At 40.7% G+C, this 16,196-nt stretch overlaps 1 protein-coding gene across 1 annotated transcript in view; it reads right to left on the reverse strand.

The window, feature by feature from the left end:
• Window positions 1–130: 130 nt before the first annotated feature.
• Window positions 131–16,196, reverse strand: part of KIAA1107 (KIAA1107 ortholog) — a 60,475-nt gene continuing 44,409 nt past the window's right edge. Inside the window, exons 15-19 of the mRNA XM_018565085.1 lie at window positions 13,000–13,639; window positions 11,082–11,169; window positions 10,180–10,310; window positions 4,932–7,028; window positions 131–1,163 (exon numbers count right to left, since the gene is read on the reverse strand). Coding sequence (XP_018420587.1) covers window positions 712–1,163; window positions 4,932–7,028; window positions 10,180–10,310; window positions 11,082–11,169; window positions 13,000–13,639 — 3,408 coding nt within the window. The 3' untranslated portion in view covers window positions 131–711. The remainder of the gene's footprint in view (window positions 1,164–4,931; window positions 7,029–10,179; window positions 10,311–11,081; window positions 11,170–12,999; window positions 13,640–16,196) is intronic.

The following is a 16,196-nucleotide window of genomic DNA, read 5'->3' on the forward strand; positions in this document are numbered from 1 at the left end:
CGGATGAGGGTTTTAACAATTCCCTACTCTTTCCAAAACTAAAACAAAAAACTTTGGCTTTAGACCGCTTTATAAGTAAAGAAATTGATTCATGTACGTAACACTACAAACAGTGGTAATAACAATTCCATTTTATTTACATTTTGACCTCTCAAGAGGCTCTGAGAAGCAAGACCAACCATAAAAATTTCTAATACACAGCATTCATAATAATTAGAATCTTCTCAAGACAGTCTTATTATCAGGTACCACACACAAATGGCATGCCCAAGTCTTGCTCGCCCAATTAATGGAATATAAAATTGGCATGTAAAAAAAAAAAAAATGTGCCCTTGGCACAAACCGTTTTTAACCCAACTATTATAATCTGGAAAAAAACTGAACTGTGTCAGTTGGAAGAAAACAAACCAGTCTGTTTGCTGGAAATCGGAGTTTATATGTGGCTTTTGAGGTTTTTTTAAAATTATATATAGATTATATACCCTCTAGTAAAAGAATTTGTGTGTGTATATATTTTTTTATATTATAGAGAAAAGCATAAGCCAGAACAAGCTGTATGGAAAATTTAGTGCACAGCTGTAGGTCTTATTGAAATGACTATGTTACCTATAAACAGCTTCATATAAATTAGACTGTTTAGCAACATTCAGCTGTTCTCTGTAACAAACCCTGGAAAGATTGTTGGATCAAAAACAGTGAAAACAATGGAACCTAGTGATGGGTTTCTAATTCAAGGATAGTCCATTCTCCATGGGGGGATGAACACTCGTCAGGAGAGTAACTAGTCATTGTGATGCTTGTAGAATCCTCGAACGGAGATGACAAATCCCCCCATGCTTTGCCCTGAGATTTAGAATTAGAATTATCTTTAGCTAAGAGCAATGTTTGATTGATTAGATACTGTGCTAGGCTGAGATCCTCAGGGACGGAGTTTATGATATCAACATCTGATCCATGATCAGCTAGCAGCTGTCTTAGCAGTGTCCAGTCCCTTTCTACAAACTGCTGATCTTCAATTTCAATATCCATCATTCTAGCTTCGGTCTTCAGTCTCTGCTCAATTCCTTCGCCAGGATCCATCTCATATATAGGAGAAAGGGACTTTGGAGGACGATGGTCATACATGCAGGTTTGGGCCAATGAGTCATTATCATCTATGTGTCCTGAAATAATTCATAATACTGTACATTGTAAAATAGTTATGCTCTTCCCCCCAAAGTCAACGAAGACGAACATACATTTATTAAACACTGTGGTACACAGACATTTCACAAACATATATTTCTAGACAGTAATGTGGAACAGATCACTGTTTAGAAATCAAGTCAAGCATCGGATCGCCCTAAGAAGCAAACTTTTGGAATTTCTGATACAGAAAATGGGTTATTTGAGTAGCCATTTCAATCAGACAGAGAATAATACAAAAGGGTTGCATCTCTTTTTGTAAGTTTTGTGTTTAGCGTAAAAATTTATCACAAGTCCTATGACTATCATCTATCTAGCTGTACACATAAGTAGGTAAGTGCCCCTATACTGGGGGAAGGAGATGAGAGTACTTGCTGTAAAATTCATATGTAGGTGTAATCTCTTTTTAGCAGAAGGCCATAATTAACAGGTGGACAAAGACATGCTTTCCGGCATCTTAACAGCGTGTCCTGACACCTGAATTCTGTACTAAAGGGTCAGCCTGCCCAACACAATGCAGCCATGGAGTAGATGCTTGAGGCTGAACAACCCAATGACGTCTTAAATATCAGGGACTCTAATGGCAAACATACCGCCACCAGAATACCTAGTTGAGCCTTTATCCTTCTGCTACGGGAGTCCTAGCATACATTCTGCTTCATTTACTAAATATCAGACGAGCAAGAACCCTTGTAATGGCTTCAATAGATGGGTGCACCTAGGAACTTGGATACAGGGATCTTGCCGTCAAAGTCTCAAGAGAGATACGAGAAGCCAATGGGTGGATTAAAACAGCTGCTACCTAAAACCGAAGCAAACATTTTTTTTTTTTTATGTGGACTGAACCTTTAATCTCTCCACCCCTGAATTAAAGCTCTCTTCATTGAGGCGACTCCAACTGACTACTTTCAAAGCCACTGTTGGAAAATGTCTAAATAGAAGAGATAGCTATACTTTAAAATCAAGTTTTCAATATATGCAGTTATAAATGCCCCTTTCATAATGCCATGGCTCTAGTTTGTTTGACAATAAATTACAGTCTGTACATTTCTGGTACATTATTATACCCATTATATTTATACTAGGTACAACTTAAACGGCTTTGCTAAAAAATAAAGCCAAGTCTTAATAAAAATCTAAATTAAATTAGTCTTTATTTTAAATATGTAATTACGTACTAAAATGACTGAGTGAATAAATACTGAATTTAACGTTTGACATTGCTTCTGCAATGCCCGACAATGGCTTGCTATACCAAATTTCTGCTTAAGTGAATTCTTAGTGATACAGCTTCCAGCTCATCAGGATAGTGGGAGTATGTGGGAAGGAACAAGGTAAGCACTGCCTGCACGCACAGCTATATGAGGATTTGGTTTTGAGTCTGAGTGTTCTAATTTACAGACAACCCAGCTAAATATAGGTTACTGGTAGGCTGAGGATTTTTGGTTGTCTCTGCAAAACATAAAATTACCTTTCTACACGAGGAACAGTTTTACATATAAAAATATGCATAGGAAAATGGAATGCATAAAGTGAAAAGAATAAAAATATATTAAATACAAAATGATGGCTGAATACATTTCAAAAATAAATTTAAATAAATGGCGCTTGCCCTTCGGGGGCCCCTTAACCCTTATGCTCACCTCACCAGCACAGCTAAATCTCCAGTGTCAGACACTAGGGGAAGTGGTGACATCACTCCCCATGGCAAAAGAACTAAAAAGATGGATAAGCGCACAACTGATAGCTGGTCACTGGGTTGGGGGAATATGAAATGGGATGGTCGGTGTGCAAACTCCTTATAACAGGGAGAGGAACCCTGTAGATCGATACACAGCAATACACAAACTGTAGGAGCGCTACTACCCTGGTAATGTTGGTGTCTAATAGTATGTACAAGAGGCAATGTACTAACATTTGGAAGGCTGCTAATGTATCTGCAAATCCCCTGGCGTCTGAGTGCCAGGACCCTGGAATGGAGCCTGGCTCAAAGGATAGATAGCTCCAGTGGTGGATGGTGGTGAGTCTGGAAGAAGTGTGGAGCAGTGGAGCAGCACATGTACTCGGCTGGCCAGGCCGAGCCGCGGTGGCTTGGAGAGGGAGAGGAGTCGCGAACGGCTATGACACGCCAGGCACCGTGTGTCCACAGATTCTGTCGGGCTGATGTCTCAAGGGTGTAACGAGTAATGCGAAAATTCCGAAGTGGAGAGCTGTGTATGGAGTAAAGGCTCTCAATGGGATGATGTCAAGCCTCAATGTGATCATATTGAGGCTTGACAAAGAGGCTGTGCCTCGAAACGCGTAGCCGTCATCCCATTGAGAGCCTTTTACTCCATACACAGCTTTGGATTTTTCGCATTACTCGTGACACCCTTGAGACACCAGCCCGACAGAATCTGTGGACACACGGCGCCTGGCGTCTCATAGCCGTTCGTGGCTCCTCTCCAAGCCGCCGCGGCTTGGCCTGGCCAGCCGAGTATGTGCGCTGCTCCACACTTCGTCCAGACCCCCCACCTTCCACCACTGGAGCTATCTATCTTTTGAGCCAGGCTCCATTCCAGGGTCCTGGCACTCAGACGCCAGGTAGATTTGCAGACACACCAGCAGCCTTCCAAATGTGAGTCCATTGCCTCTTGTACATACTATTAGACACCAACATTACCAGGACATCACTCCCCATGTCACTTGACAGTACCTGAGCCTAGTGATTGGCTGCTGGACCCGAGCACTGTCACATGGGAGATCACAGACTCTCCTATACCTGGAAGCACTGGGAGTTGCCAGCTACGGTGGAGGAAGGTGCAATGGTGGAGAGTGCTGGCAAGGTGCCAGTGGGTGGGAGGCTCTTTGCAAAAACACAGCCACTGTGGCCTGAATGGGCAAACTGACAGTGTCTGTATACCTGCTGTAAGCTTCTGAACTGTGTATTATACGTGTGTTGATAAAATAACCAACATTCCTCAACAAATCACAAACTATAAATATGGGAAACTACTTTAGAATGTACGAAAAGGATGATGACAAATTGTTTCTGAAAGCTTACAGGCACTATAATGGTTATAAATAGATCATAAATATAATGAATCTTTGTGGGCAGTAAAAGGGCCTCAAATCTTTGTGATGTTTCAAGAAAAAAGAAAAAAAAAATATTTCTTGTTCAGCCATTCCAATATGCATATAAATATTGCATCAAGAACGTCTATGTATATATGCACCATAATTATTTTCACTTTATCTGTCCGGTGCTCCACCATAACCCAAAATAATTTTTTGGGCAATACCCTCTTATTGTTGCTACAGAAGCTGCTTTTCACATTTCAGGTTTCTGAGCAACACAAAACGAAAAATGGCTGTGAAATCCTTCCTAAACAGCAATGCAAAAGGTCAAAAATGATCGTGAGTTTTGTTGCTGTAAAATATTCCACCACTACACCTTAATGTGGTTAATGTTCGAATGCATTAAAGGAAGCCTATACGGAGAGAAATACGTAGCCTGCCAATGCTGACCTCTTTTTCAAATTACCAGCAGCCTGGTGGTCTCAGATTCAATACATTTTAAGTCACTGACCAGAAAACAAGCATGCAGTCGGTGAAGTGAGAACTCCGGATCCTCATACTTTTTCTGTGTCGGTGGCTTAAATGACTCATAAGCTCATAGTCATAAAAAGGTCAGCATGACAGACCACAAAACGCTGCACTAGAAGTACATAATACAACTCTAATGTGTGATAGCTAATGTTCATTACCTGCAGACAAAGCAGTGTTGGCGCTTTCAGTAGATGGAACATGGTTGTCTCTGCCTTGGTAGTCAAGAAACTGACTCTTACATGCATTACCAGTTTTAGTACAGCAAAACCTTTGTGTATCAGAAGGTAATTCAGTATACAGATCCAAATGGCATGGTCTTGTCTGAGACTTCATTTCACATTCTGTGGTTTTGTAGTAGCCTTTACGTGGATCAGAGGCTTCAAAGTCCTCATCAGCCATGGACTTTTTTTCAAATGTTGGTTGGTTGCCAGTCATAGAAGCACACTCTGCTTTGCCCTTCATGGGACTTGGGTCATGATTATGGGAATTCCCAGAGCAACTCTCAGTACCGTTTCTCTCAAACACGTCAGATGGAGTTAGTGATGCAGCTTTTCGAATTTGTGACAAATGAGCATCTCCTTCATCTGATCCCAGTTCTTCACACTCATCCACAGACAGCAGGACAGATCTCTTAAAACATGTATCTCCAGTAGTTTGCTTACCGTCCCCCTCCATTTCAGCAATATCATCGAAAGCTAAATTAACAATGCCCTGAAAGGGCTGAGTGGCAACTTCTTCTGGAACTTTGAGCCCAGCGCTTTCAGTCTCTGACCGCTCATCTTCAGTTTCATCAGCTGATGAAGACAGGTGCTCAATTTCCTGAGAAAACTGCACACTGCTGCAAACTGTTGTGTGATGTGAACTATGTTTGTGCACATCCCTTTGCAGCCATGGCTCCATTCTTTTTTGAGGTCCTTCATCATCACTAGTGGAATTGACTCGGAATAACTCAGTGTTGTCTTTCTTCAGTTTTACATCAACTCTTAAGCTGCCATCATAACCCTTCAGTTCTTCAGGGGTACTTGTGTCACTGCTGCTTCTACCCAGAAAATCATGGCACCGCATCGTGCTGCACTTAGAGATGCCTCTTTCATTTGAACCATCATCATCCTGAGAGCCACCTGCATCATAATCTTCAGACCTTGGCTTGATGTCATCAGATGATGTACTAGCACTGCCACTCTCAGATTCGGGGCTTTCACGCTCATGTAGCATACCTGAGTGTTTATTCCACTGGCCTATAAATTCAAAGTTCTCATGATCAGCTGCTTCTGTATTATTCATCTCTGTTTGATAATCAGATAACTGCCTTTCTGACGAGCAGTTCATAAAATGTCCATTAGTATTTAGCACAGGCTGACAGCTGGTAAAATTACCCAGTGAATGGGATTCAGCAGCATTATAACTAGATGTAACCTTGCTAGTGTTCGGAGAAAACTGGGATAAGGTCATGTCTTCCCCCTCTTTTTGTTTTGGAATTCTTTCAACTTCTTTCACAGAACACAACTCGCTTTCGCTTGAACTGTCGGCACATTTGGAATTCTCTGAATTGCAGATATTTTTGCAGTCTGGTTTTCTCTCGCCTGCAGTACTTATAATGTACACTTCGCCTGACCCGGCAATGTCAACATTTGCTGTTTTGGTTTGATTTGTTGCTCCTGACAAACCTTCACTTGAATTAGATGCATAATGAAGAACAGATGTTGCTGGAAGATTTTCTTGGCATTGGCAATGCTCTAAATTAAGCTTCTGTATCATAGAGTCTTGATTGCTTATTGAATTTTCCTGACAAGACTCCTGAGCAGTGAATGGCTGGCCTTCAGAGCAGTGCTGTACAATGTTTTCTGCTCTTCCTACAAATTGATAAGAAGCTGATTGCTTGGCTTCATCCGCTACAGACACTGGGCTCTCTGCATTATTTGCAGCTAGGTTGTGGCATTTTTTCACTGCTGAGGGAGAACTCTTTTGATATGACTTGTGGTTTAGGCTTAAATTCTTGGAACTACTTTGAGCCATAGGTTTGGATTCTTTATGATTCGATATAGAAGATTTACTGCTGTTTAAACTGTGTTTATTACTTGGCACCGTTGCATGTGTTTTATTTGCTGGTGTGACTGATGGTTTTGTAGACTTTTTATTCACAGATGCATGCTTGTCCCCAGTAATAGAAGAGTTCACTAACTTGGTTTCCATTTTGACATCAGTTTGTTTGGAAGAAATAGATTTAGGGAGTTCTGAAGCTTCCCCAGATATACCTTAAAAAAAATAGCAGGGAAAAAAAAATTAAGTTAAAACCAAGCTTTACCAATTGCTAATCTGTTAATTTATCATTCCAAGAACCAGTCACATTTGTGTCTCATGCACCAGAAACCAAATGGTATTTCCCTTGAACATTCATACATTAACTATGGGTAAATTAACTAAAACAAATGCATCTCAATCTGTTTTATTGGGCATTTTATATTACTGTAAATGCTAACATGGTTTTAAAGCGTAAAGCCGTAAAAGAGAATCTTACAGTATACTCTGAAATTGATAATTTTGTTCTGTAAATCACATTTTCCTAAATCAATTGTATTAAAATATTCAGAATTCTACTACCAGTATATCCATTTTCTGATGCTAGTTTTAAGTTTCCCCAGGAAATAAAAGACAAAACTTGTTCAGTAAAGGCCACACACCCACTTCTGTTCCAGATTTCCCTTCTGTATACAGGCTCCTAAAAGCTTTTTTTTCCTGATGTGGCAATGGTTTCATTTTGTCCGTTTATATGCAAAGAGTGCTTAGCAGAGGTTTTTTATTTTATTTAACGGGCCAATCAGGCAAGATGTCGGAAGTTTGCTTTGGATCGGACTTTTTACCTGTAATCAGCCATTTAATGCTTAAAAGTGCAACCACACAATACAATGTTAAAATGAAAGTGAAGCCAAAATGATTTTCCAGACTCCAGGCTGGCTGGGAGGAGTGAAGAGAAACTTTTTGCTCAATATCTTTTAAGTCCGTACTCCTCAGAGGGCGTTTCCTGGCTCAGTTTCTCATGCCATCATGGCCAGTGGGTTGGCAGTGATTGGGAAGATGGGTGGTGAGGGATACGAGATTAGATGGGCAAAGCGTTACTACGGTGCATGGCAATATTCTATAAGGCCAATGTCTCCTTGTAGTCCAGTGGAGAGTTATGTGAAATAAAGTGATATGTACCGCATGCTATTTCCACTGAAAATGACAGATGAATTTAAGCTGCAGTATTGCTGCTATTGCAGAGTTATCTCACTGTTAGGGCCTGTTCACACGACGTCCGTTTTCTGTGCTGACCTGATCCGTACGCTCCTGCACTAAAAATGCATCTCAATGTGTTTTATGGGCTACAGTTCTCACGTGCGCAGGTTCAAGTTAAGACAGAAAAATACTACATGTCACGTTTTGTACTGTCAGGAAATGCAAAACGCATCAAAAAACGCACTGCACTGCAGCTAACATACTGACAGCCCCACTCCAGCAAAAAAAACTACAATTTTTTTTTTTTACTGGAACGCATCAAAAACGCGGCAAAACACATAGCACCGAGTCTGCTGATCCACACCTGATCCGGACCTGAAACTCATGTGAACAGGCCCTAAAAGTGGCCCTAACCCCCTTTTGCTTTAATCTCAGCATGACTGGAACTTATCATACATCAATACCTACAGTCACTGGTACCAAGCTATAAAATATGCATCAAAAGAAACCATAGGGCTGTGAATAATGGCAGCCAATAAAGTTTTTTCGTTTTCTAACTGCACTTGAAAAGGCAAAAAACACAAAACGGTATGGGTTGCCATTCATCGCACAGATTCAGAGACTCCAGCCTGTGATAAATAGAGGGGTATTTAAGTAAAAAAAATTTTAAGCCATTTGAAATGCTGATTAAAATCACTTGCAATAGACACTGCTACTTGAGGTTTAAAAATGTTAGTTTCCCGCATAGTGATCTGGTTCCCTGAGTGCAGGCACGAATATCCTCTTTTAGGGATACTGCTTTACCTCGCAAGGTTCCTATGAAGCCACCGATATAGAATCATGCACACAGGCTGACTGCGTTTATATTTCCTAGAGAACTTCTCCAGTGTTAAACAACTTGTATGCTTTCTAGATCACTTTTTCCAGTGTTTAGTGATGTTTATATGCATTTAGCTGGTTATAACCAGGTTAAATGGTCCCAGGACACAGAAAATTCTTATTTGTGTAAACACCGCTAGACTGAATGCACCTAGACGCTGCTAAACATCTAGGTGTGCATTCAGCCATAACAAAGCATTACATGCTTCCAGGTGCATTTAGTAATGAGCTCCAAACACATCTGGACTCATGCCTCATGCACACAGCATTAAAAATATATAAGTGTCATAGTAAGCTGTATGTGTCTCCACAAGCACACAGACAACAGCAAGGCAAGCCAATCGCCTGCTCCCTTCTACAAGCTAGAAGATGGACAGCTGGTGGAGGCTGATCTGGTACTTAACAGGAAATGTATAGAAAATGGAAAATTGTATACTTACCCATCGGTAATTTTCCTTTCCTGACGCCAATACATGGGAGCATACAATGGAGCCATACCCATCGTATGCTGCAATGGATTGGCGTCAGGAAATAACTTTGCTGGGCAATGTATATTTGTTTGATCTGCATTCATTATTGAAAAAATGTTTGAGAGCTTGAGGCCAGATGCACACTTGGCTGATTCCGGGGCCGCGCGTTCATGTGTGGTTGCACACAGCGTTTGCCGTGCAGCATCCGTGGAAAAAAGGTACATGTACCTTTTTTTGTGACGCACTGTTTTTTCAGTTGTGATCATCCGCGGTTGCACGGGCGGAATACCATGCACTCTGCCTGGCACGACAGGAGTGCCATTAGATTATGGCACCGCCACTGCGATCAGCGCTGGCGTGCGATTCCATGCCGTTTCGTGCACAACTGCAGCGCGGTCACGGATTGCCTAAGTGTGAAGCTGGCCTAAGCTCTGTAGGGGCTTGCCTATGGGTAATAATTAGTGTTTCTGAGCACTTTAAAGCTCTCATTATAGCACAAGGATTTATAGTTTTGCAACAGGTGATGAGCTTTCCATTTTCTGCTAAAGAAACAAAGGCGTGAACTCACACCTGCACTAAAACATATCAGCCGAGTCTCTCAGAGGATCATGGTGAGTGCAGGCACATTCAAAGATGGCCACATGACCACCTGTCATTGGCAGTAAAACATATTGCTAGTTTTATTGAGCATGGCCATCCTTTGGGCAGGCCCAGCACCCTTCTTAGCTTCTTGTTACTGAATAGGGGTCTGTTTCTCCCCTTCTTTTACTTACTATATATATATTCATGCAAGTCATCTCTATACGCACGGGTATTCATTTCCAAATCAAGAAAATTGTACCTTGTTTTTTAGTAAGTGCAGCTGGGGCACTCTTTGGCCTTTGTTGAACAGCAGTTCCCATTTTGATTACTTTTCTTTTCTGAAGCCCAGAATCATTTCCTCCATCAGTGGGTATTTTTTTTGTTGATGTGCTAATAAGAGCAAACAATAACAAAAAGAAAAAAAAGACAATGCAAAAATTCCAATCACCACAGAAAGAACGCACAAATGTAATTATGCACACAAGACAAATCAGCCATTTCTAGTCCTCCTGTTGGTCCATATAACCGTACTGTCCAGGCAGGTATTGCCTGATCTTTTTCTTTTTAGCCAGATCTGGAAACAATTTTATTCTAAAAGGGAACTAATTACATGTTTCTTAATCGCCACCTCCCATACCCCCAGGATTTCTCCAGAGCCTCCCCTATACTCTGGAACTCCCTAACCCAATATGTGCAGATTTCTCCTACTCTGCTTGCCTTAAGGCGATCCCTGGAAACTAGGAGACGTCTATCCTCCGAAAAATTGTACTTCTACAACCTCCATCTACTCACTCCACATTATTACTTTTTGATTCACTTGCCCTTCCTTTTAGATTGTACATTCTTGCGAGCATAGCCTCCTGATCCTCTTGTATGGAATTATCATAAGTTACTTCATTGCATGGTTACCCAAACTGGCAAGCACTATGAACCTAATAAAGCAACGGAATCCACTCAAATGATGGTTGCCAACATGGGCATGAAGGACAAACTTGCTCTAACCAAAATCCCCTTATTCAATCCCATATTTATTTCCCAAAATTTTGTAAATAAAATAGACCTGTAGAGGGTCTAAAAATTAGCTGAAGATATAGAAGACAAAAGCATTTTACTAGACCTAATTCTTAAGACAATACACAAACAATGCATATTTGAACAAACCTGCTTGGTTCTCGACATTCAGCTTCATTGACCTTTTTTTTTGCGCATACTCCATTGGAAATCTTTGCTGCAGGTTTTGGTTTTGCTCCTGTGAAAGCAAGACAATACATTATATAAGTTAGAATTAACTCTGCAACAATTGCTCTTCTGTCTTGACATCAAATTGTAGCTTCAACACAACATAAAACTTTACTGAAACTGGCAATACACTATAATATAAATGCAAGCACGGCAACCCCATTTTCTGCCTACACAACGTGAGTGGCGATTAGGTAAGAACCCACCTAAGTTATCGGTTATGGTTTTAAGCATCCAGTCTCCATGCTTGCATCTATATTATAGATCCTCAAAGGTTGAAAATTTTCCACTTGAAAACGAACACTGGAAGGTTATATTTCTTCCTTTTATGACATGTTTACAGCCGTTTGGCGGTTCTGGTGACGTCATAACAACGCCAAGGGGAGTGTTGTGGGTTTTTTTTATGCACCTACGTTTGTCTATATATACCTAGACTGTTTTTGCAACCTTGTCACTGCTATGCCTGATGATGGGACGCTGTGTGGTCCCGAAAACGCTTGTGTATTTGACATGAGTATTGAATAAATCCACGATTGATTATCCTTGAAGGAATTTGCTTAAAGAGAACCTGTCACCTCCAATGTGCTATTACATAGGGGGCTTCTGAGCCCCACCATGTGATAGCAAGGAGAACATTTTTTTTTTCCTGTGAATGCGCATATACTAACTGAAACAAGTCAGGTGCACCTACGTCGAAAAATTACAATTGCGCTACGCATGTCAGGTATCGCCGCGTGCGCCGGTGTGAGAGCAATAATTCTTGGGCCAATAATCATGGTCAATTCTAAAAACGGATGAGTGGGCTTCTATAAAATCTATATCTATATAAAATTCTGCTCCAGGATGTGCATTGTGGTGCCATTAATTTCGCCTAACAAAGCTGTCCGTCTCCCTCACTGGCACTGCTTCTGAAAGTGTCAACAGGTGAATCCAATGCTGCAGCCAATGCCAGCATCATGCTACTAGAAAGTGTTCACATTACCCAGACACTGAGGTGGACAGCTGAAGGATGACCCTCCACGTATGCAGCGATGAAGATAGAAGATTTTTACCTAGCATGCGACCTTAGATTTAGGTAAGCACTTTGGCCATACAGATACGATTTTTTGGCTTTTTTTACTCATTTTGCTTTTTTTGTATAGCAGCAGAACAGAATTTTGTTCTACTACCCACACTACATGGCCAAAAGTTGAAGCTGGACATGAAGACCTGGCACATAATTGGCATTCCAATTCATCCAAGGTTGAGGTCAGGGCTGTGTGCAGGCCACTTAGGTTTCTCCACACAAAACTTGTCAAACCATGTCTTTTTTTACATTGTGTAGTTGTATTCCACATTTGTACCAGGTACACTAGTGATCTATATTTGTAATACTTTCTAGTTTTGGTCTTGTTGTAGTTGTCTTTTCTGTCGGTTTTGGGTCTTTAGATAATTTGCTGGCATCTCTGTGCCTTTGTGTACAGGGGCACAGAGATGCTGAAACAGAAGAGGCCCTTCTCCAAACTGTTGCCACAAAACTTGACAAGGTTTAAAAAATGTTTTACAGTATGCGGTAGCATTAATCGTACTGTGCACTGGAAGTACCTGAGCCCACATATTGGCCATACAGTGCATGTGTCGTATATCTATCTATCTATCTATAGATAGATCTATATCTATCTATCTATCTATCTATCTATATATATATATATCTAGCTAGGATTACTTTTCCTCCTGATACTAGACTGACCTAGAAAGTATTACAAATATAGATCACTAGTGTACCTGGTACAGATGTGGAATACAACTACACAATGGGAAAAAAACAAGACATCAGAACCTTAGGTATATGCATGCTCACCTGCAGCCATCTCTTTGGCACAATCTGGATTTGTTTTCAACATCTTATTAAACTGTGGTGAGCCTGTTGTAGAATTTCGATGTTCATTAGCTGGCCGATTTGTATTATGTTCTCCTGGAGATGAAGCAGAGTTGGAAAGTTCGCCATTGAGGTTTGCAGATTTAATGCTTGCCACTGTACCTGTCACGGGAGAAGCAGGATCTTTGCCAGTTTTCTTCAGTGACTTCACTTTAGGTGTTGAATTAACACTTCCATTTGTTGCTTTAGGCCTAGCACCTGCTCTTCCAGATGCTGGCTTTGGATTACTTGCAGAATCACCTTTGGAAGCACAACCTTCAGTCTTTGCATTGTCATTGTTTTCCAATTTGGTCTTCACAATGAGTTTTGGTCTCGTTGTAGTTGTCTTTTCTGTCGGTTTTGGGTCTTTAGATAATTTGCTGGTCACTTTCTTGACATCTTTTCCCTTTACGTCATCCTCTTTTCCCTTTCCTGAGGAACTTCTAGGTAAATTTGTTGTATGTCCAGAAGCACCCAATGAATCAGATTTCATCTTCCTCCGATCAAGGAAATAACTGTCCGAATATCTCTTGCTTTCCTCTGAACGTTCGTCTTTTGACTTCACAATTTTAGGTCGAGTTTGCTGCAACAAAATAAAAAAAATAAATGCAGGCAATAAAAACAGATTTTATTTTAAATAAAAAAGAAATGATACACAAAACATGTCAAAGTGTATGTAAATGTAAAAGTTTATTTAGTTTTGGATAGGCGTAGTAAAGGTTAAGACCCCATCAGTGTTTTCTTCTGTGTCCCATTGTGGAGATTTCCCTTTACTTCCTGTTCTAAAAACACAGCAGGAAGTAAAAACACAGCAGGAAGTAAGATGATATCACTTCCAGAGAACTGTCAGTAGAACAGGTTTACCCATTAGTACATTGTGTAAATGTGCATTTCCCATCACTTTCTGTACTGAAGACAACGGGTGGCAAGACCAGTAGTATGGCAAAATCTCTCCAGCAGGAATACAAACCGCAATAAACAAAAAGCAGATTCTAACCCTCCGCTACTCTATCCCAAAAGAAAAGAAAAAAAAAAAAAGGTTGTGGGTTTTCATAAGGCACTTTTTTTCTTGTCAAAACGTTCAGAAAACTTGAATAAACTTTAAGATTCTTAGAAACACATCTGGGAGGTATAGTTTCAGGGTGGAAATGGCATCATTGCTGGCAACATATTACCTAGGGAAGTTAGCAGGCTGAAAATCAACACTCAATCAGCATACATACCAACAGGGTTATTCACAAAAGGGTGAAGAGTTTGGAGAAGGCAGGAGAAGTGAACAATCTAGGCCAATATAGCTGATTTGGAACCTTCTCCAATTCAGCTCACTTTCCAGTTCAGCTATGTTGTCCTAGATTGTTCACTTCTCCGGCCTTCTCCAAACTTTTCACCCTTTTGTGAATAACCCTGCAAATCTTTTACCAGAACCCATCTAGCTTGTGTACGCAAACGGAGCTAGAATATGTCATCCAAAAGAGACATGCACACCAATCTAACGGAAACGGGAATTATAGAAGTTTTATATTACATAAAGCAGGGCATCACGACTCATCAAGATGTTATCAACTTAATCTAAAGTGAAAGTCAGAGAGAACTACATTGCCAAATACAGTGAAACATACTGTATATTCTGATTATTCCAAGCTTCACGTTACAATTTTTTTGAACATTTTTACAAGTTCACTTTTTCCATATCCCTGTTAAATGTAGGAAATTTAGAGATTTGTAGTCCAACTTTTTTGCTTGGGTCAGTCAATATCCCTACTTAATAACTGTTAGGATGGGGCATAAACTATACAGAGTATGCAGTGTTTAGCAGTAATTTACAACCATTATCTAGAACTGTAAATAAGCAAATATGGCTGCCTCCATGTACATCTACAAGAACAAAACTATACATAGAAACAAGGATTTTAAAATATAAATCGTTTAAAGCACTAAAAGAAAAAAAAGTTACTCACCAGACCATCTATGTCGGCTTCCTAGACCGTTGTCTGGAGCGCTTCCCCCCCTTTGCTGCATCAATCTAAGGATTCTGATCTCATCATGCTCTATACACAGTGCATAGGCGTGAGGACGGCGAAGAGCAGTCCCATCTGTGCAGCAGAGGAGGAGAGACGCTTGGATGCAGTGGTAAGTATAACTTTTTTCTTTAGCACCTAGACAAAAGCGACCACCTAACAGTTGCAGTGTCGTGTTAGCCCCACTGCAAGGGTTAATAACATTTTTAACCAGGAGTTTTTCTTTAAAAAGTTACCTCAAGCAGACCACTTGAGCATACATGTCAAAAACATTTAAAACCCTGGCTCAAGACTAGCAGGACTTTACAGGCCCCACTGCAATGTTTGCGTGCTGTGGCCCTTACCTACCACAAATCTCCGACGTGCAGTTCGGGTGAGCGTACAGCCGCGTACTCCCATAGAGAAGAACAGGTTGCTGCGTACAAATCACACGCAGAACTTGTCCTTCCCAGGAGTTGTCCGATACGTGCACACAGCATGGATCTGCTGTCGTGTGAATGAGGCCTAAAAAGATTCACATTAGTGTTAGTCTAAACTACCATCAAGCCAAACTGTGTATGTGTGCCATTACTAGATGTTATTTCAGACTATGATAAAGTATTTGAAAAACAACCCAGGGATCAACTGTAATTATATCTAAAGCACTAAATACAAAAGCTTCTGAAACTTCAAATACCAATAATCTGCAAATCCTATAATCAACCACCGAACACACAAATCATGTACCCAGCTAATTACAAAACGGATCTTGTAGTCATTTATTTGTGTGATGGGGACCTACAACTTCCTTCAAAATACATTACTCCATCCTGTGTCATGTGCTTTGTATCATAGTCTCCGCTCCGCTACGGAGCCTGCCTCTTAAATTACCTACATCATTACCTGGGAGCACATCTCAAGCTGTGGAGGAAGGACTAAGGGATGCCTCTAGCGTATCAGTGGAAATATATAAATTGCCTTAAGATACTTCAATGTCCTCTTGGCTGTGCTCTTTCCTCTTGAATGAATCAAATCTGGATCCTAGTTATGAAGCAATGACTTGAGGGATGTTACTAGCATTTACATATGGGGCTATTTATAGCCGCCATAATAGTCCGGGGACAGCATTTAGAGGGTATTTGT

This window comes from Nanorana parkeri, unplaced genomic scaffold (assembly GCF_000935625.1).
Source record: "Nanorana parkeri isolate BGI_ZX_2015 unplaced genomic scaffold, ASM93562v1 scaffold811, whole genome shotgun sequence".
In the NCBI taxonomy this organism is placed as follows: Eukaryota; Metazoa; Chordata; class Amphibia; order Anura; family Dicroglossidae; genus Nanorana; species Nanorana parkeri.